A 25,121-nucleotide genomic window follows, 5' to 3' on the forward strand; every position below is an offset into this window, starting at 1 on the left:
ATAAGTAGCAGTGAGATAGGCTGTGCAGAATGCAGAGCTGTGGGAGGGGCCCAGCAGGCTCCACCTACTAAAGGCTGCCTACCGAAAACTACAAGATGGGGCGGAGAAAAGACCAGTCACCCGGCACAAGGAGAGAGAGCAGCAGTGAGCGGTCTTCATTACAGGAAGGAAAAGTCTCACACTGGATTACTGCAAAGATCTTGAAGAAATACACAAAGCTCACCGGGATTCAGGAAAGAATATATGTACGCTTTAGGTGCCGTGTGTTAAAAAAATCCTGCTGGCTGCATCTTTCCTGCACGTTCATCAAAACGCGTGTTATAAAGAGCTCAATGGTAAATGCACATAAAGCACATGAAAAACGTACCTAAACACACTGCACAGATGTCACTAGAAATGTGAAAAGCACAATCATTATACAAACGCTGTACAACTTCTGAACACCGAAATACTTTCTGTGCCAGAAAACGATGTGGTCATTGCTTACATCCACCAAATGCATTGGTGTCCATTTGAATTCTAGTGTGTGTCCTCCAATCATAGCTGAGAAAGTCCTAACTAGGATAATAAAGGATCTTCAGGTGGACAAGTCTTCAGTGCCTGTGTTTAGCATAGAAGGCCTCATTCACATTGACATACCGATCTGTATACCTGTGGGAAGGACCTGGGGGGTTCCCACAGGACACACAGGGGTTCCATGCAGGCAGCCTGTTGAAATCAACTGAAGGTGAATGGCTGCACATACTTCCATGTGCATTCCAGAGGACACAATTGTGCAGGTCCAATGATTGGATCAGAACCCAGCCTGTCTGTGTCATGATCCATGCATGGAATCCATACAGGTGTGTGCTCCAGTATGCACGGGGAGGTCCATGCAGCCAAACGCCTGTCACTGATTTCAACAGGCTGCCTGCAAGGACTACCTGTGAATCTCAGGCAGCAGAAGAGTGCTCTACATACGAGCATACAGATTGGTACACCCAAGCAGGGTGGCTGTTAGAAACCACGGGGCCCCTTACAGCCAACCTAACAGGGACCCCCCACCCCCACAAAAAAACACAGTTTATTATGTTTCAGTTCTGAATGAACACAGTGAGTTATCGGTACTGATCACTCAATTGTGTTCGTTCGGGAAAGAAAGGGGATGTTAAATTACTGGAACTGATCCCCTGTATGTCTCTCTCTGCATCAGCTGAAAGGCAGCTGAGGGGGTAAAGGAGAATAAGACAGCTTTCAGCTGCTGCAGAGAGAGACATACAGGGGATAGGGTCCAGTAATTGTCCCCTCCCCCCCCCCCTGCCGTGCCACTCACACTCCCTGCCCACATCTGATTCACCCAGCTGCCTGGGCCCCCCTGCTGGCCTGGGCCCGGTACAGGAGGACTGATGGTACCCCCTTATCCACGGCCCTGGGCAGCAGGGGGAAACGTATGGTGCACAGGGACGGTGATGGGTGTGGTGGGAGAGGAGAAGGATCCAGCTTTCAGCTCTTGCAGGGAGAGCCATACAGGGGATCGGTTCCAGTAACCCCCGCCAATCACCCTCCCTGCCCACATCCGATTTAATAAACTGCCAGGGCCCCCCTGCTGGCTTGAGGACAGGTGGTACCCCCTCATCCACAGCCCTGCACCCGAGTGAATGCTTACAAGAATTTTGTTTATGCTTAATGGCCCAAAAATCATGAATTGGTCATGATATGACTTTAATGTAATCTGAGACTCACCACACACATTGCAATCTGACTGTACAATCTCCTTTAGAGCTACCAACTACAATGTAGTAAAAGGACCTACCCAACTGAACAGGAATTGAATGGATATATTAAGTAAGCTAGGATAACATAGCTTTGGTAAATCTAAAGTGGATTTTAAAAGATTGTACAGTGTATGGTGTCCATTAGAGCAGCTAAGCCAATACAGTTTGGTTAAGGTCTGTAAATTCAGTGTATCGGCTGAAGTTTAGAAGCTTTGTGCAATTTTCTCCTACTTCTTAGTATGCCGTAGTTGAATAGGTTTGGGGCCCATTCACTCTTCTGTGTTGAGGTAATGCATTATCCCTGCAACACACAGTCAAGCACGCAACATGTGTTCTTGCGTTGAGGTGCTATTCATTTTGACGGGCACCTCAATGCACTAAGGCAAGGCAGCTACACTGTGGTGTGTTGTGTTACAAAAAAAGGGTCTTTTTTTTTTTAACCATATTAGGATGCGTTGGAAGCAGGGGCGGACTTACCATTTGGAAACTCGTGCACTGCCCGAGGGCCCGGGGTCAGTAGGGGGCCCCATGAGATGCCCCTGGTACCTTTTTCATAGGCTTTTTTGAGTTTGGGCAAGGACACAGGGGCCCCATGATCCCCTATTGCCCGGGGGGCCCCATGAGTTGTCAGTCCGCCCCTGGTTGGAAGGCCTTTCATTTTCAATGAGCCGCCAAAGTGCATAAATGCACTGCAAAGACGTACATGGGTCCTTACTAAGGGCTTCCTGTTAAGGGGTGGTAATACCCCACAGTTCAGCCACGTTTTTACTGCTTGCCTGTCAGCTGCAGAGGCAGCAGCCAGGAGTGAACACATGCTTTGCTTTGTGGTAGGAATTATACCCCCTTTTGCTTTTGGAGGATGTGTCGCCTGCCAAGTGCGATTTTTCCAAGTGAATGGGGTTGTTCAGCAAACACCACGCAATTGTGTGCCATTCAGCTCCACACCTATGCAGTTTGCGTTTGATCAGTTTCTGCAGTGCTTTCTGCGGTCAGTTTTGCACATGCGTTTGACGCATTTTTGATGTGTTTTGCTTTTATTTTTTTTTCTTGTTGCTAGGCAGATTAAAACGCATCAAAAATGCACTACATGCTTTTCTGCAGCGTTTCCATTGAAGTCTATAGAACCAAAAACAAACTTTCCACAAAAAAGGAAGGGAAGATGTGAACATGCCCCATAGGAAATCATGTTAAATAGACTTTAGTGCGTTTCTGCAAAACGCTGCAGAAAATGCTTAGTTGTTAACCTAGGCTAAAAAAGAAAAGTTTTCTCTGCTCAGTTCTTGCATATGCTTTACCGATGCAATGGAGGGGGTAGGCACTGTGCACAGCTAGGGTCAGGGTCTCGATTTGTCTTTTTCTTACTCTGACTTAGAAGCAAAAACAGTAAAATGCATCAGTTATTACAGCTCCAAATGTTAAGATCTTACTTAAGGCCTCATGCACATTGGACGTTTTGTTATCTCTACTGAACGCCTTTCCTCCTGCCAGCAGCGTTTTGTTAGAAAAAATGCTTGATGCTTATAAATAGGATGCTTATAAATATGTGTAACGTGTAGGTGAGTCAAGCGATAGGACGTTAATTAGTTTAATTGGTCACAATAATAAATTTACTCTGACCACTGAAATGAGTTAACGCTCAAGCGCTAAATGTGCCTAACATTACCGCACGTTTAGGCACGTCAACTGCTTGCCAAAACACTGCTGCTCCTGGATGTGTTTATTTTTTCTGTTTCTAAACGCCCCTACCTTCAAATGCCTATGTGTGCAAGGACACATAGACTAACGTGCAGGGGCATTTAGAGGCAGAAAAAAAAATGCCAGATGCCCATATGAGCAGCATTAAAAATGTCTAGTGTGCAGGAGGCATTAAAAGTCAACTGGAGTCATTTATTTAAAAACCTTCTGAAAACGTCAAGCCTCTAATAATTCTAACCAATGAGATGACTGCATTCATTAAACTAGAAGCCGATTGGTTGCTGTGCATAAAATACAACCTGCCGTACTGGTTGCTCAGGCTGACCTAGATCAGGCACAAAGTTCTCCCCTAGCTGTAAAGCAATCACCATTGAACAGGTACCCTGCGAAGACGATGTAGCTGTGCTTCCCCCAGCATCACTCATCTAACCGCAGCATCCCAACATGCTGAAAATGCAATGCAGTGCCCGCCACCCCCTCCACCACTTTGCTCACCTGTTGCCCAATGATTAGAGATCACCATGATGGGAGCTGCGAGCCAGTACAGATCACACAGATCACACTGAATATGAGAGTGATGAGGCAGAGACCGGCTGTAGGAACTAACCCACCCACACCCAGCATTAACCCCAATCCTGCCACAGTCACTGTATTAACCCTTGAGGGAGTGGACTGAAACTGCTGACAGTCAGCTGAACTGCATTGCTGTCTGTGTACAATCATTCTCACTGGTGCGCTCTTTATTCTTCCTCTACATCTGTATAGTCTTCTAGTGCAGTAACATTATCATAGAGTCTTCCCCTTTAATAAAGCATTCCCAGCATTACAAATTACCAAAATTACAAAAATGACCCCTTCCTCATTATGCAGTGCTTGTTAAAGTGCCATTAAAAGTAAATATTTTTTTTAAATAACAAAACACATCATACTTACCTGTTCTGTGCAATGGTTGTGCACAGAGAAGCCCTGATCCTCCTCTTCTCTGGTCCCTTGCAGGCGCTCCTGACTCCTCCTCTTTTCTGAGTGCCCCCATAGCAAGCTGCTTGCTCTGGGGTCACTCGTGCATGCTCACTCCTGAGTTCTGCTCTGTGTGTTCATAAGACATACAGAACGGGGCTTGGCCCAACTCCTCACTGGCTGTGAACAATATATCATATAGGCATGCGCTAAATATATATATCACCAAATAAATAAGTGTCCATATTAAATCTGTGCAAGTCCAAAAAATCAGTCAAAAAATCCTTTGTGAACTGTGAATAATCCACCACCAAATGAATTAAATAAACTCACCAGAGCTAAATGCTGATCAAATTATAGACCAGCAATAGCACTTGTGCTCTGGGAGCGATGGGTGAAACGATATCCAGGTATTAGATGTAATAAATAATCAAATCCTGATGATCAATAGTGGCAGTCGGCATAGAGAACAGCATATCACTACCAGAAGCAATACTCTGCAGCCAAAGATCTCATAATATATCTCTCCATTCAAATCCATCCCTCCATAATGCATAAGGTGCACTCAGGGACAAAAGAAAAAACATAATGGTGCAATACGTTTTTTAAAAAAAAATATGTTTAATAAATTTTCCAAGGAACTCACAAAAAAGGTGTCCAGACAGACACCAGCTTAATCAGCGTTACACAGCAACTGAGCAAACGAAGATCCCCGCTCACCGCGGATCACCTCCAACACACATTGGGAACAGAACGTCCTGACGTCAGCATCGAGTAGGCCACGCCCAAATGCGTTTCGTTACCACGACGTCATCAAGGGGCGGTACACTCCTCACTGGCTGTGGTTGACAGCAGCAGGAGCCAATGGCTCAGTGTCTCAGTGTTAGGACAGAGCGACCCGTTGGAGCCGAGGCTCCCTTACACTGGATCATGATCGGGTTCAGGTAAGTATTACATACATGGAATGCATGAAGATATAACACCTTAAGCCTTTAGATCCACTTTAAGACCAGGGGTATAGGAATAAGGTATATACTAAGGAATAGATAATCCACCAATCGTTCCTCGTAAGGAAATTTTACTATGAGTTTCTTATGACATGTATGAGCTATAAGGTGCTCGAGCTGGCAGTATGCTGATGCCATCAAATACAATGCAGGGTCAGCAGCCCAGCATTGTATATGAAGAAGGCTAGGAACCACCCAAAGCCTGGATCACAGAGAAAAGAGGAGAGCGCAGAAGCACAACAATGAGGAATAAGATAAGTCAGCCTTTCTCAACCAGGGTGCCCAAGCACCCTGGGGTGCCATGAGCTTTCTTCAGGGGTGCCTTGGCAAAATGTCTAAAAATTGCCCAAAATGTGTATACAAGCCTGCCTTTTAGTTACACAAAGCCACAGGTTTCCATTGTGCTCCATTATGAGCTTCTAGCTGCCGGTGCCCTGACAACCAATGATATCATCAGTAGATAAGGAGGATGTTGGTTGCCTGTGCAGCATCCTAGTTTTCTCAGTGATGGAGAAAAACTGAAGGAGAAGAGAAACAATGGAATACTACTCAGTACCAGTGTGCAAAAGTGTATTTGCTTTGGAAGAATAAATCGCCTTTTAATATTGGGGGTCCTACATGTGTGGTCGTTATTGCATTTATATAAAACTTTTCACATTTAGAATGGTGTGCCTCAAGACTTTCCATAATTTTAAAGGGTGCCTCGGGACTGTGTATAATTTTTAAGGGTGCCTTGACTGAAAAAAGGTTGAGAAACACTGAGATAAGTATAAGGCTGCATTTGCACAGTCGTTTAGCCACGGTGCAAATCCCAGAGGCAGGAATCTGCTGATTCCGGGATCGACAGCTGCCTGCGCACAGCAGCAGACGCCAAACCAAAGCACCGCAATGACAGGCTGTCGGCGGCTGCAGATATTCATGCGTGTTTGCAAAGCCAGCGATTGCAGCCAGACGCACACAATAAAAGCAGTGCAAGCAGGCAAGAATGGCTGCAGTCACTGACAGCCTATCATTGCAATGTCCAGGCTCGGCAGCCACTGCTATCCACGTGCAATTGTAAATCCCAGCAGCAGGAATAAGTAGATTCTTGTCGATGGGATTCGCACCATGGCTAAATGCCCAATGCGAAAGCAGCCTTATAGCTTATTCCTTTATTACTAGACTTAACAAACATTTAACCCTTACAGTGTGGGTGGTGGGGGGGGGAGCAATGCAAGGGTGAATCTTGTGTAATTCCTGGAGCTGTGAAGCACCCCTTGATAAGGGTCCGCTTATAGTAAAGAGTATGTCAAGACAGACTTTTTTTTTTTTTTTCGAATGGATGAAAAACATGCACATCATTTTTTTCAAGATCTAACACAGCACAATGCACAATATGTGTTGTGGTGCACTGCAATGTGTTAGGCTCTGTTGTACAATGCTCTGGACTGCCATTCACAACGAATGGCACCAAAATGTACTGTAGACAGAGCAGGTGTAGTGCTTTGAATTGGGATACATGTGTATATTAAAGTTACTCTATCCAGCCAATATCGGTCAAATTGGTAAGTAGCCATAGGTCTACAAGCTAGCCCTGACCTGGGAAGATACCCCACAGTCAACCATTATTGCTGGAGAAATTAATTAACCAGGATGGACTTGCCTGGCTGATCACTACATATAAACATGCCAAGCACATTCTATAGAACAGGGGTGTCAAAATGGCGGCCCTCCAGCCATTGCGAAACTACAAGTCCCATCATGCCTCTGCCTTTGGGAGTCATGCTTGTAACTGTCAATTTTGCAATACCACATGGGACTTGTAGTTTGGCAACAGCTGGAGGGCGGCCAGTTTGACACCCATGCTATGGAATGATCACGCAGCTCTTTTGATGCTGTCCAATGTCTATTTTCCTCTACAGAGGTGGCTTCCTGCCCAGTGATCACAATGCAGGACAACACCGACAACTTCAGTGAAAGACCAGAAGGCACTTTTTTGCGCTCCATCTTTTCTATGACGTCTTTTCTGACGTTTGTGCTACAAAGTAATTAAACTGGCTGGCACGTTGTCAGCAGGTCACGTTAGAGGATCATTTTTAGAAAGACATTTTGTGGCCATCTATCACACGTTATTGAATAGAAATCCCCCTGGTCCTGTCACGTAGAACGTGTGAAACGCTCATAACAGGGCCTGAGGAAGCTCTAGTGAAATGCTTTTTAAGGTTTCCAATAGTGTTTAACCTGTCAGATGGCGCATAAAACCAACCACCTGACCGCACTCCTAGGGCACAATGCTTTCCGCTGCCAGCTATTATTGCAATCCTCTAATCTGAAAGAAACACAGACAAGAAAGTGCAGGTACACACAGCAGTCACGTGACCCCAGCCTTAAGCAGAATATGTAGTTTGCCTAGGTAGTGATAGGTTTGCTTGATATCAGGTGCCACTATAAATCAAAGCTGAAGTTTAATCTGCTTATATTTTGCCTTCCCTATGTCCCCCACCCATCAAGAAAAAACTTTCCATTCTCATTACAGACCTTATTTTAGACCTGCCAATATCATCACTGGGTCTCCATACTTCTCTGTGCGATGCAGGGAGATCATGGCTCATGGGAGGGGCCAGCAGGGTGCTGTACATAGCCTCCTGATAACATTGCAGCACCCTGTCCTAGTACTTTCCTCAAGAGCCATCAGTCCTGATGCAAGCATTGGGCTGGCTCTTGAGAGAAGTTATGCAAATATCAATAGGCCCAGCGAGGTGGGTGACAGTGTGGAGGAGTGGGTGTTCCTGGGAGCTTTACTGAGCTGTAATGCTTATTCAATCAAGTGAAAGAGCTTTAATACATTGATATGGTCCAAAACATTGCTATGAGCTTTAATATGTTGATATGGTCAAAAACATTGCTATGTGAAATTGGAGCCTTACTGATCTGTACCACCATGCTTATTCAATCAAAGAGCTTATAATATAGAGAAAGACCTGTGTGCACATGTGCTACATTTTTACATTTCTGAGGTTCTTCCAAGTAGCCAAAGGAGGTTCCATCCTGGCCTTCAGAAGTGGATTAAGGTGTGTGCTGAGGAAGTACAATGTATATGGTTTGATGCAGGGGCGGACTGACAACTCATGGGGCCCCCAGGCAGTAGGGGATCATGGGGCCCTTGTGTCCTTGCCCAAACTAAAAAAAGCCTATGAAAAAGGTACCAGGGGCATCTCATGGGGCCCCCTTCTAACCTCGGGCTCTCGGGCAGTGCCCGAGTTTCCAAATGGTCAGTCCGCCCCTGGTTTGATGATGATGTGTCTAGACTGGTTAACTATCAAGGTACCATATCCCTCAGTTATTTTCAAAAAATACTAATACCAATATTGGGACTTTAAATAGCAGAGCAGAACTTTTTTTTATTATTAAAAAAATATTGACCAATGAAAGAGCCCTTACTTGCCACTGAGTTTTATTGGACAGTGAAACAGCATTTGGCAGGACCTAGACATGATGCCCAAAAAGGTCAGGACCCACAAACAATGTGAAACTAAATCAAAGCGGTGCAAAGGCAAAAGCCAGCATCTTGTGATTTCTGTACTTAGACAGGACTACAAGTTCAATATAAATGAAGCTCATAAAGGATTGCTCTAGGTACAGGTTACCTTTAGAATAGTCATAGATAAACAAAGAAGGTTCATCGTACAGGCACAATCCAATTTCCCAGAGGCATATCCACAGGCCAACAGCCAACTAATTATGTATGGTCAGTTGAACATAAAGTATATCAACAAAATTTGTGAATACCAGACCATGGTGATGGTCAGGTGTTCACAATCACTTAGTCATATGATTGGGTGACCTGAGCTTGTTGAACATACCATTGCAAAACCATGGGCATTAATAGAGTTCCCAACCCCACCTTTTTCCTATTGCTACTCTTCTGGGGAAGGCATGTCTAAGGGTATCTGCACCCATTCAGCCAAAATAACATTTGTGAGCTTAGATACTAATATAAAGAAAAAGCCCAGGCCTTTCACTGTTCCAACTCATCCCAAAGGTGTTCAGTAGGGTTGGGGTCAGGGCTCTGTCCAGGCTACTCAATTTCCTCTACAGCAAACTCATAAAACCATGTCTTTATGGAATTTTTTTGTGCTCAGGGACACAGTTGTGATGTAGTTAGAAAGAGCCTTTCCCAAACTGTTGTCAATAAGTTGGAAGTGCACAATTGCCTAAAATATCTTTATATGGTGTAGCACTGATCATACCCTTTACTGGAAACACCTGAGGTGTATCCTCATACTTGGGCCATAATATACATGTCTAGAGGAATAAGGAATGAAGTAGGGAAGAGAAATTGCTAATTTCTGGAGGAAAAAAACAGCCATTGGGTAAGGCTTTCAAACTTTTCAACCAATCTTTTCCTCCTTTTCAATTCTTCAAGAGCCCACTGCTCTTTCACATATGTCCAACTGATCTTTCCCAAGAGCCCATTACTCTTTCATACTTGTTCAAAGGAATATTTCTCCTCACTTCCCAAAAAGGCTATTGCACTTTTAAAGATGCCCAACTGATCTGTTCTCTGCACTTCCCGCAAGAGTCCACTGCTCTTTCAAACTTGGCCAACCAATGTATTCTCCCCACTTCCCCAAGTGCCTATTGCTCTTTCATACTTGTCCAACCAACTTTTTCCCCAGTTCCCCGACAGCCTATTGCACTTTTAAAGATGTCCAACCAATCTTTTCTCCCCACTTCCCCAAGAGTCAATTTTTCTGTCAGACTTATCCAGTCGATCTTTTCTCATTTCCCCTACAGCAAGTTATTTGAAAGGAGTTCTCTGCTGCCATAAACATGACATCATCATATAATCTGGTCAAAAAGATAGTTGATAATGATAGTCTACACTTACTTCATAGCACTTGAAGTTCTGAACAGTTATTAAATGGAAACATGTATACCTATATTTGTAAATGATATCACTCTTTTACATGAAGGTGACTTGTACATTGGTCTTACCAGGCATTCAATAACACAGTGCAAAGTGATGCGACTGAAAAGCTGAATTGTGATTAACTGCATAAAAGAAACACACTTTGTGCTGTTATCAGATAAAGCCCATTGTCTCCCTGCATTATCTTGCTTCCCTACAGTATAAATCTCTACATACTACATTTACATTATAAAACCAAATTCCCAGGAGCTCAGTTCTGTTGTACTCATTGATAGATATGCTGCATAATTTATACCCCCTATACATTTATGAATAACTAGCATGTCACTTTATTGCAATGTATTCACTGTGACAGGCCTACAAGGTTAACTCTTACCTGCCTCTTAATACAATTCATTCACCCAATGCCTTCCACAGATTGGCAGGCGCCTACACTACGAGCAGGGGCGGACTGACAACTCATAGGGCCCCCGGGCAATAGGGGATCATGGGGCCCCTGTGTCCTTGCCCATGAAAAAGGTACCAGGGGCATCTCATGGGGCCCCCTACTGACCCCGGGCCCTCGGGCAGTGCCCGAGTTTCCAAATGGTCAGTCCGCCCCTGACTACGAGTCAACTTAAAAGGGATCTTTGGGCAAACTACAAAGTACAAAAGCATTATTAACACTTCCCAAACAGATTTAGTCACAAAGTTTTATTTTCTTTTTGTGTCGTCTTGTGGGACCCTAGTGAGTAATATGCAAATTCGGTGCACCAGTCTTCTGGCACTTGGTTGCCATGTGTGTTGATAGCGTGGGAAAAGGATCAGAATTTTTTTCTGTTTTTTACTGGCATCTGTGTCCCCATTAAAGAGATTTGCCTTCACTTCCTAGCCCAGTGACAATGGGGTTAGTAAGACAGGAAATTATGGAAAGCCTGTACAATGGACAACACATTTTCTAGCAGTGGGGGAAAAGCTTTGAAGCTCTATATGGTTTTAACTGCTGTCTGTAATTTCCTGTCCCTGTAGCCCTTTGCCTCTCCACTTTCCCTCTTTTCTTATTCTGATGTCACAGGGACACAAAGTAAGGGGTCAATCTCAGAAACTGAGTCACAGGCGGCAATAAAAACCTGCCAGGGGTTCTAACTCTTCCCCACTCTTTAAAAAAAAACATGTGGCTACAGTTGCATTTTAAATTAGAACACCTACAAGTAAAGTCACAGGTCATGAAGGATGACACAGAGCACACAATCAACCAACCAAAAGGAGAAGATTAAATGACATAACCTTTTCTGTCCTCTGGTTCCCACAGCGTTGTGGGATCTGAGTTGTCTCCTAATATAATGTGCTGAGGGAGAACGCAAGCTGCGTTCAAAGGGAAGGTTTGAATGGTCTCCAGCTGTAGAAGCAGTAAGGAACATGGGCAACTTCGGAGAAATCTTCAATAGGTGAGTTGCGTTAAGTCTACTTACCATCTTCAGTGATTGTGGGTTACTGTTATGTTCTCTTGGACAGTAGAAGCATTCTACGACTGCAGAGTCTCTTATGGCAGAAACCTATTATCATCAATACAAGTGAATGAGAGAATGTTGCGTAACTAGCTGTTCAACACTTCCCCAATCACCCAAGAAGCTTGAGACGACTCTGACCTCAACTCTGACCGTAGGGTGCAACAAGTTCCAGCATTATCTGTCAGCCTAAGGTAGACAAGTATTCAACAGTATTTATAGATTTATATTATGGGCTTATGATATGTAAAGGTCTGCACCTACACCCTGTTTTGATAAATATTCAACACAGGGAAACCCACTATATCTTAAGCCATCACCTCAATAAGCAAAAGCCCTGGTGCCCAATCTGCGGCCCAAGGGCCACATGCGGCCCTTTGTTTATTGCAGTGTGGCCCTCAGAACACAGCAGTCAGACTTTGGTTTGTAAGGGGGCTGTGATCACAGCCGTTTCCCCAATCACCAACTGTCTACTACAGCATGACTAGTCTCCAACCATTTGGTTAGCGAAGCCTCTGAACATCTCACCTAGCAAGTCTTCAGTCTTTGACAGTCTTTTGTAGCGTTACATACACAGTAATAAATATTATATGCAGCCCTGGTGTTATCAGGGGCCGCATACCTTGTATACCACCGGCTTAGAGCAACCTATCTCAGCAGAGGAACCCTTAAAATAATTTTCAGGTCTTGGGGAACCCCTGCTAAAATTAATTCATTGGTGGTCAGAGGCAAAAAATGCACCTTACATAGATGGTCAGTTGGTCATAAAGCAACCCTTACAGACAGTTAATAAGATGAATGGTGTCATGTCTCTGGCTCTGCCAAAAGATGATGCATCCAGAAAGAAGGAAGACCCTTGCAACTTTTGGAGAAACCCTAAGCCCTGGTTCACACTGGATGCGACTTGGCATGCGACTTGCAAATTGCATGCCAAGTCGCACCCTATTGTCTGCAGTTGGAGCGGTCATATAATTGTGATTCTGACTTGGTCGGAGCCGCATCGATTTCAAAAGTAGTACATGCACTACTTTTGGTACGATTTGCATAGATATCTGTATCAGATGTCTTGCAAATCGCACCTGAAATCAGCAAGTCCCCCAACTTTGAAATTGTGCAACTTCACTGTAAGTCGCACGATTTCAAAGTCGGGCTTGATGTGAACAGAGGGTAAATGAGAATGACTGGGCTAAAGTTACACAGAAGATTTCAGTAACTCAGTCGTGCTGCTGAAATTACTAGGAGTAGAAACTGGTTACTAAACAGAAGGAATAATTGGCTCCTTATCGAGTATCTGTCCATTTTACAGCTGGGATATGCAGAGATATGCGCTGTATTGTTCAGGCTTGTGGTAAAAAATAATTGGCATGACATAGCCCACCTCCCCATATCTCAGTCGAAGCCGGAGCTCCGGTAAGCCCTCATTTTGATAACGCTGGCAACGTTAGCTGCATAAACGCACATTAAAAACGTGAGTTTTTCAGCTTTTTTTTAGTGTTTTTGCATTGGGTTCAGCAGTGTTTTGCCGCGTTTAGCGGCATTTTTCCACATTTGCATGTTTTTTTATCAAAAATAATTTTTTTTGGTCAAAAAAAGTCCATAATCGCTGGTTTGCGGTGTTTTTCAGCGTTAAAGCGTTTTTACAGCTAAAAAACACTAGTCCTGGGTTTTTTTTTCAGTCAAAAAACATTGATTACAGTCTATGTGTGCATGGACACATAGGAGAACATGCTGGAGGGTTTATCGGCTGTAGAAAAAAAATGTCAAAAGCCAAAAACAGCCGCTGTAAAAACGTCCAGTGTGCATGAGGGCAAAATGAGGAGATGCAGAGCAAGGAACACAGGACAGGGAGACAAATATAGGTCAAACCATCTTTTTTTTTGTTTTGGCACAGAAAAAAAAAAAGATATAAAACATGACTTACCAAATTGCTCTAAATAATTTATTTTATGGCCTCCATCACTGACACCACCGCACTTAACTCTTTAACGTACAGATTCTCAGAACAAAGCTTTAGTCCTTACCTTGCGATATTAAACCATAGTCACTCTTACAATGACATTAAATGCTCTTGCGGCTTTTCATTTCAGAATAAGCAAAACTTTATTTTGTGTGTTTACTAAAGTAAATACTTTAGATGTGCTTTCAGTTACAGAAAGTGAAGTAGGGTGCGATATGACTGCATGTTCTAACGCTAAGGAAAGAGTCACAGTGCGATCGTTGGAGCGTGGGACTGTCCCGTAAACCACATCCTGCAATAACACAGCGACTTGGAACAGGTCCCTCCTAGATCTCGGTGGCATGCTGACACAGACGGCACCTGTTATACTGTGACGTACGTAGCGCAGGGCTTTCGCTGTACACTGCCATACAGAGAGGTAAACAGGATGTATTGCCTCCACTGCAGGATTTGTGTTGCTATCAAAGCCGAACTTCAGCCTTGAACTTTTGTACTGGCTCCTCTCATGTACTCAATTTGCTTACTCTGATTTCACTGCACACTGCAATCTCACAATGTGAATTAAAAACTGCAGAAAGATACCGTAGAGCCCGCTTATTTCCTGACTTGAGGATGTTCAGTATCATCTAGCTCTTTTCTCCCCAGCTTGATTGTCCCTGGCCCATCCCTTGCATTCACTGGATGTCATTTCTTTCAGTCATGGGGGCTCAGCATCAAGGTGGTCTGCATGCAGAAAAGCTATTAGGTTCCATTCACACCAGAATGCAGTTCAAGAAACCAGCATTCTATGCGTGTTTTCTGCATCATGTTCAAAACACACTGCAGCTGCGATTTGCTGCTGGTGCAAATGTTAACGTCACTTTAAACATAGGCCACAAATGCAGTGCATTTGTCTAGAATGGTACAGACGTTCCATGCGATCCGGTTACAGTGAGATTCCAAAAGTAGTACAAGCAAATCGCTCAAATCGCACTGCAGTGAACTGTATGTGAATCACACAGCAACAAGATCGTCGGTGTGAACCAGCCCATGGCCCCTTTCACACGGGACAGAATCTGCCTGCAATCCGCTTGCTTAACAGGGGATCTGTCTGCTGATCCTCGCTGAGCAGGCGGATCACAGGTCCATGTCCGCACCGCTTGTGCAGAGTGGGCACAAACACAGCCTGCTTTCCTCCATGGGTGGTCGGATGTAAATGGTCCACCTGTCCGTTTACAGCCTACTGCCATTCTATCCAAGCCGCTGGACAGAAGGGGAACGGATCCACATCTGTCTGTTTTTGGCGGATTGGATTGGATGTACATGGGTGTAAATTGACACACCCTGTGCTCCACAGAAGATTATGGAAATTCCAGTTGGGTCCTCCTGAAAAGCAGAACGGATGGGAATGTGAAACAGGCCTTAAAGTAACATACCGGTCTAACAGCTTTTCCAAAAAGGACACAAAAAGCATGAAATGGTAACATAAAAAATTGTTGATAGTCTTTTGATTGGCTGAGCCTCCTCTTTAGCAGAGATCATGCGTCCAAATGCCTAGGCTTCTAGACATGTGGTGAACAAAGAAAGGAACTTGGATTTGTATATTCTCCATGAAAGGTAAGTAGATCAGTCTTTCTATTACTTTATCCATCCTATAGCTTGCTCACGTTTGAGCATAAATCTGCTTTAGGTAACTTCCTGATCACTCCAGTAGCAACCCAAGCCCAGGAACTCTCAGTAATGGTAGCTTCAGCAGCAGATGAGCTTTGACATACAAATTAAACTGAACTTTCCCATTCCCCAGACATATGCAGAAATCTTAGTGGTACATTTGTAATCTGCTCTATCTGCTGTTTGATAAAAGCAGCTACAAAAACTGTAGCTGCTGACTTTTAACCACCTCCCGCCCGCCATATAGTAATATGACAGACGCAAGGTGGTTCTCTCGTTCTGGGATGACGTCATATGACGTCCTCCCATTCTAACCGCGAATGCGCGCCTCCCAGAGCGCGCAGTGTGGCGATCGGTGGTGTGCTGTGTCCCTCGGACACAGCGGATCACCGATCCACGGAAAGAGCCGAAGATTTCGGCTCGGTCATGTGATCAGCTGTGTCCAATCACAGCTGATCACATAAAACAGGGAAATGCCGGTTGTCGGCATTTCTCTCCCCATGAGCTGTCACGCTGACAGCTCGTGAGGAGAGGAGAGCCAGTAATCGGCATTCCTCGGAGGGGACATGTACACTGATCATCAGAGCACTGATGATCAGTGTGCCGTGATGATCTGTGTAGCCCCAGCAGCGCCACCTGTCAGTGTCCATCAGTGCCAGCTCTCAGTGCTCATCCATGCCACCTGCCAGTGCCCATCAGTGCCACATCAGTGCCCATCAGTGCCCATCAGTGCCACATCAATCCCATATATCAGTGCCCATCTGAGCTGCCTTTCAGTATCACCCATCAGTGCCAGTCAGTGCCACCTATCAATGCCAGTCAGTGCCACCTATCAGTGCTGCCAATCAGTGCTGCCTATCAGTGCCAGTCAGTGCCGCCTATGAGTGTGCATCAGTGCCGCCTATCAGTGCTGCCTATCAGTGCCAGTCAGTGCCGCCTATGAGTGTGCATCAGTGCCGCCTATCAGTGCTGCCTATCAGTGCCGCCTAACAGTGCCAGTCAGTGGCGCCTATCAGTGCCATATATGAGTGCTGCCTTTCAGTGCCCATCAGTGATGCCTGTCAATGCCCACCAGTGCCACCTACCAGTGCCTCCTCATCAGTGCCACCTATCAGTGTCCATCAGTGCAGCCTATCAGTGCCCATCACTGCAGCCTCATTGCCTCATTGCCAATGCAGCCTGTGACAGCTCTATCTGTCACAAAATAATTATAAAAATTTCATATGGGTACAGTGTTGCATGACCGCGCAATTGTCATTCAAAGTGCAACAGCGCTGAAAGCTGGAAATTGGCCTGGGCAGGAAGGGGGTATAAGTGCCCTGTAGGCTAGTGGTTAAAATACAGTCACTTACCTATCCCTCAGTCCGGCGGTGTCTTCACCACCGCTGATTTCACCGGCCGTCTTCTCTCCCTGGCACCGGCATCTTCAGTTTGGGCACCCGGCTGTGACAGCTGGGTGCCCACTGCGCATGCGCGAGAAGCGCTGTGTTTTGTGAATGTCCCCGTAGTCTTCTGGGACCTGTCATGTGTCCCAGAAGACTACAGGGAGGGAGGGGGGAGGACAACTTCCGCTTCTGATCGCCTAGGCGATCGCAGCAGAAGTGGGAGTGGGTACCTGTCAAATTCGGGTACCTGCTCCCCAAAGGTGTCAACCCTTAATGGGGAGCGGGGGACAAAGGCTTAAAGTGGAACTTCCCCTTTTGGGTAGAGCTCCACTTTAAGCTGGCCATGCATTATACAATTTTCCTTCAGATTTACCAAAGCCATATAATATGAGGTAAAACCTAAACACTTTCAATTTGTATGCAGTCAGGCAGGCCCTTGCATTACATAGTTGAAGGTAAATCTAAAGTAAATTGAAAAAGAAAATTGTATAATGCATCGCCAGCCTAAGCAGCATTGTTACTGATATTCAAATATTGAATTATTGTTAAAAGTCAACAAATCGTCATCTCCATTTTAAACTTCTGCCTCTGGACAGTGCTACCCGCCTTCTGCCCTACAGAAGCATGGCTGTCACAGGAAGGGCAGCATTGGCCTAGACACATGTGATTACTAACTTTGCTTGACTTTTTCTATGTTGTGTGAGAGTCAAGATAGTATTGACCAATCAGGTGAATAACTGGTTCTCAGTGGAAAGAGGTTTTGGTTACTGTTAGATGATACTTCAAATTTGGCAATGTTTTTCAGAAACACTGGAAAAAGAAAGGCTTGCTTTAAAGAAGGACATCAGCCAAAAATAACAAGATAAAATGTATTAACCCATTAAAGGATAAAACAAAAAACAATTTTGCTGCAATATTCACCTTTGATTCAGAGATATCCCCCGCAGTTCATTTTTTTCGGCCACTATGCCCACTTCCTCTGAGCCCTGGTCATCCATTCCTATGTATACTCATGTGCTCTGTTCTGTGGGCCTACAGTTGGAATATGACAAATAATTTGATATTTTCTTTTTTTGGCACAATTACAGAGATTCTGTAATATTAAAGCATAATATAACAGATAACAGATACCGCTCTGGAATTGTGTCTGGTTCCTCCTCTTGATACACAGCACTTAGGGTGGGTATGTGTTCTGCCTATGTTCCATAATACTAGCTGCTTCCAATAGCTTGCCATTGGCAACAGAGGACAATGCTGACTGTGTGTCTTATCTTGTCTTAGATATTATCAATAAAAACATTGTGAAAGAAAGCTGCACAGTGATACCTCTTTGTCACCCTGCTTTCTCTCCCTATCAGCAGGCACCTTTCATTCCTATCATTGGCTCCTTGTGCTTCTCCTTCCTCTCATACTCCAGCCCTGCTGTACAGGGACTGCAATGGGCTGATAACAGGTCAAGTTCGGGTACTTACACTACTTGTGTTTAAAATAATGAATGCAATGATGTATTAATCATTACCAATCTGCATTAATTTGTGTCTTTTATGTCCAAGTAGAGTTTAGTTTTAAAGTGTTACTAAACCCACAAAAGTAAAATCAGTCTGTATATGCAGTAAAGCATGCTTGTTATACTCACTGTGGAACCTACGGGGTTAATCCTCCGCATTGTGTAAAAAGGCTGTTTGATAATTTTTTCCTTGCCCCTCTTGTTGAAATGACCACCTGATACAGACTGAACCCTTGGTCACATGCACATGCTCAGTTTAGTTTGTATTGATAGAGAGGTTTTTTTTTTCTTGGGAAGGTGCTTGTGATCAGCACAGGGCCAATCAGCACTGTCCAGACAGAGGGTCAAAGGTTTCACATCCTCCTAGAGCAGAAAGAAAACTCCCCCTGCAAGCTTTTACCAGTGCTCTGCTGCAGTCACAAGACTGCTCTAACTGCTGATGAGAAAATGTATTTAGCGGTTTATATTTACTAAAATAATTGCATTTCCATGTTCTGTGTACTGAGGGAGACCAGATATAGTGAATGCAGGGTCCTGGGTTTAGTATCACTTTAAGTTTTTTTCTGTATATTTTTTTAATTATATTTTAAAAAGTTAAGAATTAAAGTAAAATAAAATTCAAAGTGTAGCTAGATGGAAATCAAGTATGCAAACAATGCTACCAATATCTCCAATTACAGAAACTAGAGCAATAGTAATCATATGCAAGATAAAGAGATGGGTTGGGGAAACCCCTGTTTGTTGTAGATGCATTTATATAGATATTACAGATAAAGAACGTGTGACGAGCACAGTGGGGTGAGTTTAAGCTTTTTGAGAAGAAACAGCAAGGAGATATGGGGGGGGAATGATAGGGTAGAGGAAAAAGAAAGAGGGTCTAATAAGGAGAAGCATGGACAAGAGTGAAGCATAGGTAGACGGAATGTGATGGGAAGGTACCTAAATAGGAAGATAAGGGGAGAGTAGGAGAGATAAAGGGGTTTGGAGAGATGGAGAGGGAACCTCCGTCAGAACCCACCAGAACTAAAGCCACTGAGTTTTATTTATTAGGATTTTAAAGCCTCTATTTGAATATTAGTTTGCCCTCCTCTGAGGGACCAAGAAGTGTACAGGAAAAGACTGTCAAGAAAAGTCTGTGCCAAACTTTGCAGTGCCTGTCTTTGGCCAGTTATGATACAATGATATGGTTAATTCTATCGTTTTATTCTAGGTACACCATGCCACATTACTGTATACAGTTCTCCAATTCAATTTAATTAGCCCAGTGTTCAGGGAACACCCAATACTGATCTCAAGATTCTACAGTCTACAAATTTCTAACTCCACTGATCTCTGATCCCATTCCAACACACAAATATCTACTGGAAGCACTGAGTGCAAAGATGTGTCAATTTAAACCTGGTTCACATATCTGCGTTCCTGCGGTCTGCGTTTTGCATGGGCACAAGAGCCCATTCATTTGAATGGACTCCTGTGCCCCGAAACATGCAGGGAAGAAGTCCCTGCACTTCTTCGGAAAACACAGCCCGCACAGGAACCTCAGTTCCCAGTACGGTTGTGATTTCGAGTGCGGGCGGCGTGCCATTAGAATTAATGGCACCCGCCCGCGGGTCCGCATTCCTCTGTGTGGGTGGTGCGGCTGCAAGGATTTTTGTGCGGATCCACAGCGGCACCACCCGCACCTATGTGAACCTAGCCTTAAGGTAGTTTGCTTGCCTGCTACTGATTAGTAAGAGGCTAAGGGGGAAATATTACTAAAACTGCAGCACTCAGAATCTGGTGCAGCTGTGCATGGAAACCAATCAGTTTCTAACTTCAGCCTGTTAAATTAAGCTTTGACAATAAAACCCAGAAGCTGATTGGTTTCTATGAAGAGCTGCACCAGATTTTGCACCATGCAGTTTTAGTAAATAACCCCCTAAGTGTTAGTTTATAGATATGTCAAGAAGTGGCGCTTGGAAAGGTTTTTAGCTTCTGTCAAGCAAACCCCAGCAAACAGGCCTGATAGGGTATACTGAGCGCCTCTTCATGTTGCACCAACCCAAACATAGCTAACTGCTGCTGATCTTGTTGGCACACCAATAATCTATCAGTAGGTTCTAGTTAGACGTATTACAGATCTGCCTGGCCACTAGCCCCTTTGAGTCCACAGATATCATTATTTTGTCATTTAAGTTCTGATAAAGAGGGACTTTTTTGGCCGTATTACATTGAATTTTACAGAAAATTACAGCGCTGCAGACTGAAAAGGAAATGTAATTTGTAATAACACTCAATTTCAATATGGCTTGCGTAACAATTGTAAAAGCTATATATTTTTTTTTGCTATTTTTTCCCCACAAAAGTGGAGCTACCCCTTAAGAAATCACAGCTGAAAGCTGATTGTTTGCTATGTGCAGCATATTTATTTCCTCTAAAATGTACTGTGTGAGTTCCAGAGCTCTAAGGGCTGCTTTACATCATGTATATTACGGGTTTCACATATTTTGATTTTAGTGGTCGTTTAAACATCTCTATATATAACTTCCTGTACGGGAGACAAGAATCCCACCACAGAAACCAGAATTTCACCACATGAATCACAATCTGTCAACTTTGACAGTCTACACAAAGCCTAACTGAAAAGGAGAGGCTTCAGCTACAAAGTAAGAACTATTGTGACACTGTTTGGTTTATTCAATGATGAATGTTATTATTCATGAAGAAAGACTGCATTGACCTATAACAACTAATGAAGGCCATGATTCTCTGATCTGACCAGTAACTGAAATCTGATTGGATGATATAGGTGGATGTCTTTGTGCTTTGACAGTATGCTGGCTTTGCAGCTTGAGCTGTTGATCTGTGCCTCTGACTCAGAAAGAAGTAGCCCCTAGCTGGAACCAGCAATGAGTAAGGCTCCATGCCTATGGTCATATACTATTCACGCAGCGTGTTGCTGGTAGCTGGATTCTGTGTACAAAATGGTCTGTACCGTATTTCAATTCATCCAGACATACATACACTTATGTATGAATCAAAACATTCTGCACACTCTACTACATTCTTCACGTGTCACCAGGGCCTGCACACTGTTGATATTTGCATCGCACCCCGAGTCATTTACGTAGCAAAGCTGCAGAATGACCCCAGTCTAGAATGGCTGAAAAATGATGTAATTCTGCATCTGTGCCACCATCCCATGAATGATTTGAGATGTGTGCATCAACAATTTGTAGGCAGCACATGAATAAATGACCCTGGCCTTCATTCAGAACAAATGAAGGCCAAGGTCATTCGGTGCCTGTGCTGTCACTGCTGTCTACACATTGTTTTTTCACATTTTGACCCCAGCAGTGGGGGCCGGCATGTATGGTCCATTTACGCAGTATACATATAAACACTGAAGAGCTTACTAGCTGGCAAAAGAAATACTGTATCCTGTGACCTCTAATAGCTCCTTGAAACCTAAAGTGGTTGTAAAGCCTGAAGGTTTTTTACCTTCATGCATTTTCTCCCCCCTCAGCCCACCTAAAATTTACCTGAGCTCGATCCAGTGATGTTCACAAGAGCGGCTTCTGTCCTGGCTCTTTGCTTCCTCATTGGCTCAGGGACAGCAGCGGGAGCCATTGGCTTCCACTGCTGTCAATTACAGCCTGTGAGGAGGGAGCAGAGGCGGGGCCGAACCCCTTTCTGTGTATTTTATGGACGCACAGTGTTGAGCTCGGGAAAGAGCATGCACGAGCGCCCCCATAGCAAGCGGATTTCTACATGGGCACTCAGCAGGGGGAAGGAGCCCAGAGTGCTGGTGGGGGATCTGAAAAGAGGAGGATCGGGACTGCTCTGTGTAAAACCCTTTCATAGAGCAGGTTTGCATAACATGTTTTTTTTTTTAAATTCAAACCTTTAGTATCACTTTAACTGTACCTGAGCACCACAAACTGTGCTGTTGCATTCATTTTTAATTATCAAAGCAAATTCACCCATCCCTCCATTTCTCCATGCCTTATGTTTTTGACAAACCACTTTGAAAAACAAATCCCTAGTATCTCTAGCCATGATTGATGTGGTTGATGTGTTTCTACATGATTCATATGGGTTTTACTTCCTGGAATTCATCTTCCCTTAGCTCAGGCAAGAAAGCAGGAAAGTGTGCTTAGCTGAGAATGCCCCTCCTCCCCTCCTTCAGATAAAAGAAAAAAATGCCCATGAAGACCTCTGGGATGTATGACATCATGTTGACCTAGGCCAGAAACCAGGAAGCACCTGAAGAAATGTAAAAAAAAGTTTAAAACAAGTAAATATAATATACCTTCCAATCTATTTAAAAATGCTAGCAGCATAAGGATTACAAATCGTTATTGATGATTGAGAGAGTTTAGTTCCACTTTAATAGGGATACAGTATATGGAGAACTCATGGACCAGTGACAAAAGTAGCTTGGCTTTTATCAAACTTCTCAGACTGTCATTGCCTTATAGGAGGTGGGGGAAGATAACCCTGTTATAGTCCTGGACAGCAGTGAAGACCCAGCAGGGTATTTAATCCCACCCCAGCCTACCTATGATGTATTTTATGTAAGTTGATAGATGTACCCAACTGTTACTATTACTGTAAACCCAACCCGCCAATATGTTCAGTAATTACAAACCAGTCAATTAAGTATACAGTATGCAGTTAATCTCAATAATTTCATTACGCACTTCGAGCATCGAAACAGCCGCTTGTCATATTAACCGCAAGACAGCCGCTGGATTTGTAAACAAGGCTATATTGCTCTAAACCTGTCCTTCTGCTGTATTGCCTGAGTGGGCGAATCAATGAAAGGCTGACATATTCGATCTGCTTATACAATTTTTACTGTTCTAATTTATGGAGATTGCTAGTTAAGCTGCTGGATGTCCGTATTGAAAGAGAAACCCTTTGTGGTTCCCAAATATGAGCAGCTGCCTGAACTTCCACAAAACAAATCACAGTTAATGATTAAGAGGGCGAAGGGGATGTGATATTATTTTTTATTTATTAGCATGCGATGTGAGCTGAATGTTGGTAAATAGCACAGCAGGAGGTTACAGATGAAGCAGAAAGCCCCATCCAGAGCTGTGAAGACCATTTGTTAATCACTAAGTTAATCCAAAACAACAGCATTCACACTGATATGTGAAAATTTAGGCAAGCCACATTTCTGGGCATAATTTAGATATAATTGCTTAACCATTAGCCGCCCGGTCAATGGCCGTTTGGCGGCTTCAAATGTGTCCCTGCATTCCGGGTGCACGCCATTTGGCGTGCTCCCGCACATGCGCCGTTTGCGCTAATGCAGAGCGGTGCAGCAGTGCGATCTGTCACCGGCCGTGCACCTCGGACACAGCCGATGACAGATCCGAGTACCGGCTCCCGTTGCTGGTACCATGTGACCTGTTGTGACCAATCACAGCAGGTCACATGACAGTTGTATACAATGGATGGCTTCATTCATGATGCCATCCATTGTATACTAGTGCCTAGCTGTGAATGGTCACAGCTAATCACATGCACATGTCATGTGATTAGCTGTGACCAAATCACAGCTAAGCACAAAAAAAAAAAAAAACCTGAATGAATCGATTTCATTCAGCTAAATGCTTGCTTATAGCAAAGTAATTCTTTGCTATAAGCAAATTGTGTAAAAAAAAAAAAAAACAAATACTGATCACTTCCCCAAAGTAGTACAATGTTACTATGGTAACATTGTACTACTTTGGTCATAGTAAAATATGAAAAAAAAAATCTTAAAAAAAATAAAAAAAATGTAATAAAAAATTAAATATAATAAAAAAATTTTAAAAAATTTTAAAAAAATATATATATATATTTTTTTCATACTGTCACCAGTCAGTGTCCCTGTTCACCGCCATGCCAGTTATATGATGACGCTGTACTGCACTGGTGACAGTGTGTAAAAAAAAAAATAGTGAAAATAATTTTTTTAATTTTTTCATTTTCAGAAAAATTATGACAAAAAAATACAACTTCAAAAAACTCGCCATGCCTCTTATGAAGTACGTCGGACTGTCTACTCTGCAAAAAGGGGTCATTTGGGGATATCTGTACTGATCTGACATTCTTGGACCTCAAGAAATTAGATTGGCTGTCAGTACTTCAGGATTGATCAATAATCAGATCTATACCATAGTTTGTGAACTCTATAACTTTCCTACAAACTAAAAAATACATCCTAATTTGGGTTATTTTCACCAAAGACATGTAGCAGAATACATCTCGGCCTAAATTTATGAAGAACAATTATTTATTTGTAAACTTTTATAACAGAAACAAAGAAAAATGTGTTTTTTTTTCAAAATTTTTGGTCTTTTTTTGTTAATTTAGCAAAAAATAAAAACCCCAGCGGTGATTAAATACCACCAAAAGAAAGCTCTGGTTGTGTGACGAAAATGATAAAATTTTAGTTTGGGTACAGTGTTGTATGACCGCGCAATTGTCATTCAAAGTGTGAGAGCGCTGAAACCTGAAAAATGGCCTGGGCAGGAAGGTGTAAAATTGCACGGTATTGAAATGGTTAAAGAGACTCTGTTACCTTGTCCATGCAAGGCAAAGTGGCAGGGTCTCTTTAAATGGCATCCCCTGGTCCTCTGATATCATTCCTTTGAAGTTCCTTGCTCTTCTAGAGCCAGTGACACTACCAGGCACTTCCAGGTACTGAGAATCATGTAGACTGCTTCCCTTCGATGGTGCCAATCTCTAGGCTTGAGCACTATCTTTTGACCAGGGTCCTGGTAGGTTTATAGTAGCGCTGGACCACTTGAGAATTGGTTTTGCTGTAAATCCAGA

At 43.6% G+C, this 25,121-nt stretch overlaps 1 protein-coding gene across 2 annotated transcripts in view; it reads right to left on the reverse strand.

Annotated features, from left to right (window-relative positions):
• The window catches only part of POU2F2 (POU class 2 homeobox 2), a 185,095-nt gene that overhangs the window by 42,318 nt on the left and 117,656 nt on the right, over positions 1-25,121 (reverse strand). Inside the window, exon 3 of one of the 2 annotated variants that reach the window (XM_089687331.1) lies at positions 10,019-10,046. The exons of the other annotated variant lie outside the window; for it this stretch is intronic. Coding sequence (XP_089543457.1) covers positions 10,019-10,046 — 28 coding nt within the window. The remainder of the gene's footprint in view (positions 1-10,018; positions 10,047-25,121) is intronic. 2 annotated transcript variants of the gene reach the window in all.

This window comes from Staurois parvus, unplaced genomic scaffold (assembly GCF_062004578.1).
Source record: "Staurois parvus isolate SC_StPar_1 unplaced genomic scaffold, SC_StPar_1.0 ptg000423l, whole genome shotgun sequence".
Classification (NCBI taxonomy): Eukaryota; Metazoa; Chordata; class Amphibia; order Anura; family Ranidae; genus Staurois; species Staurois parvus.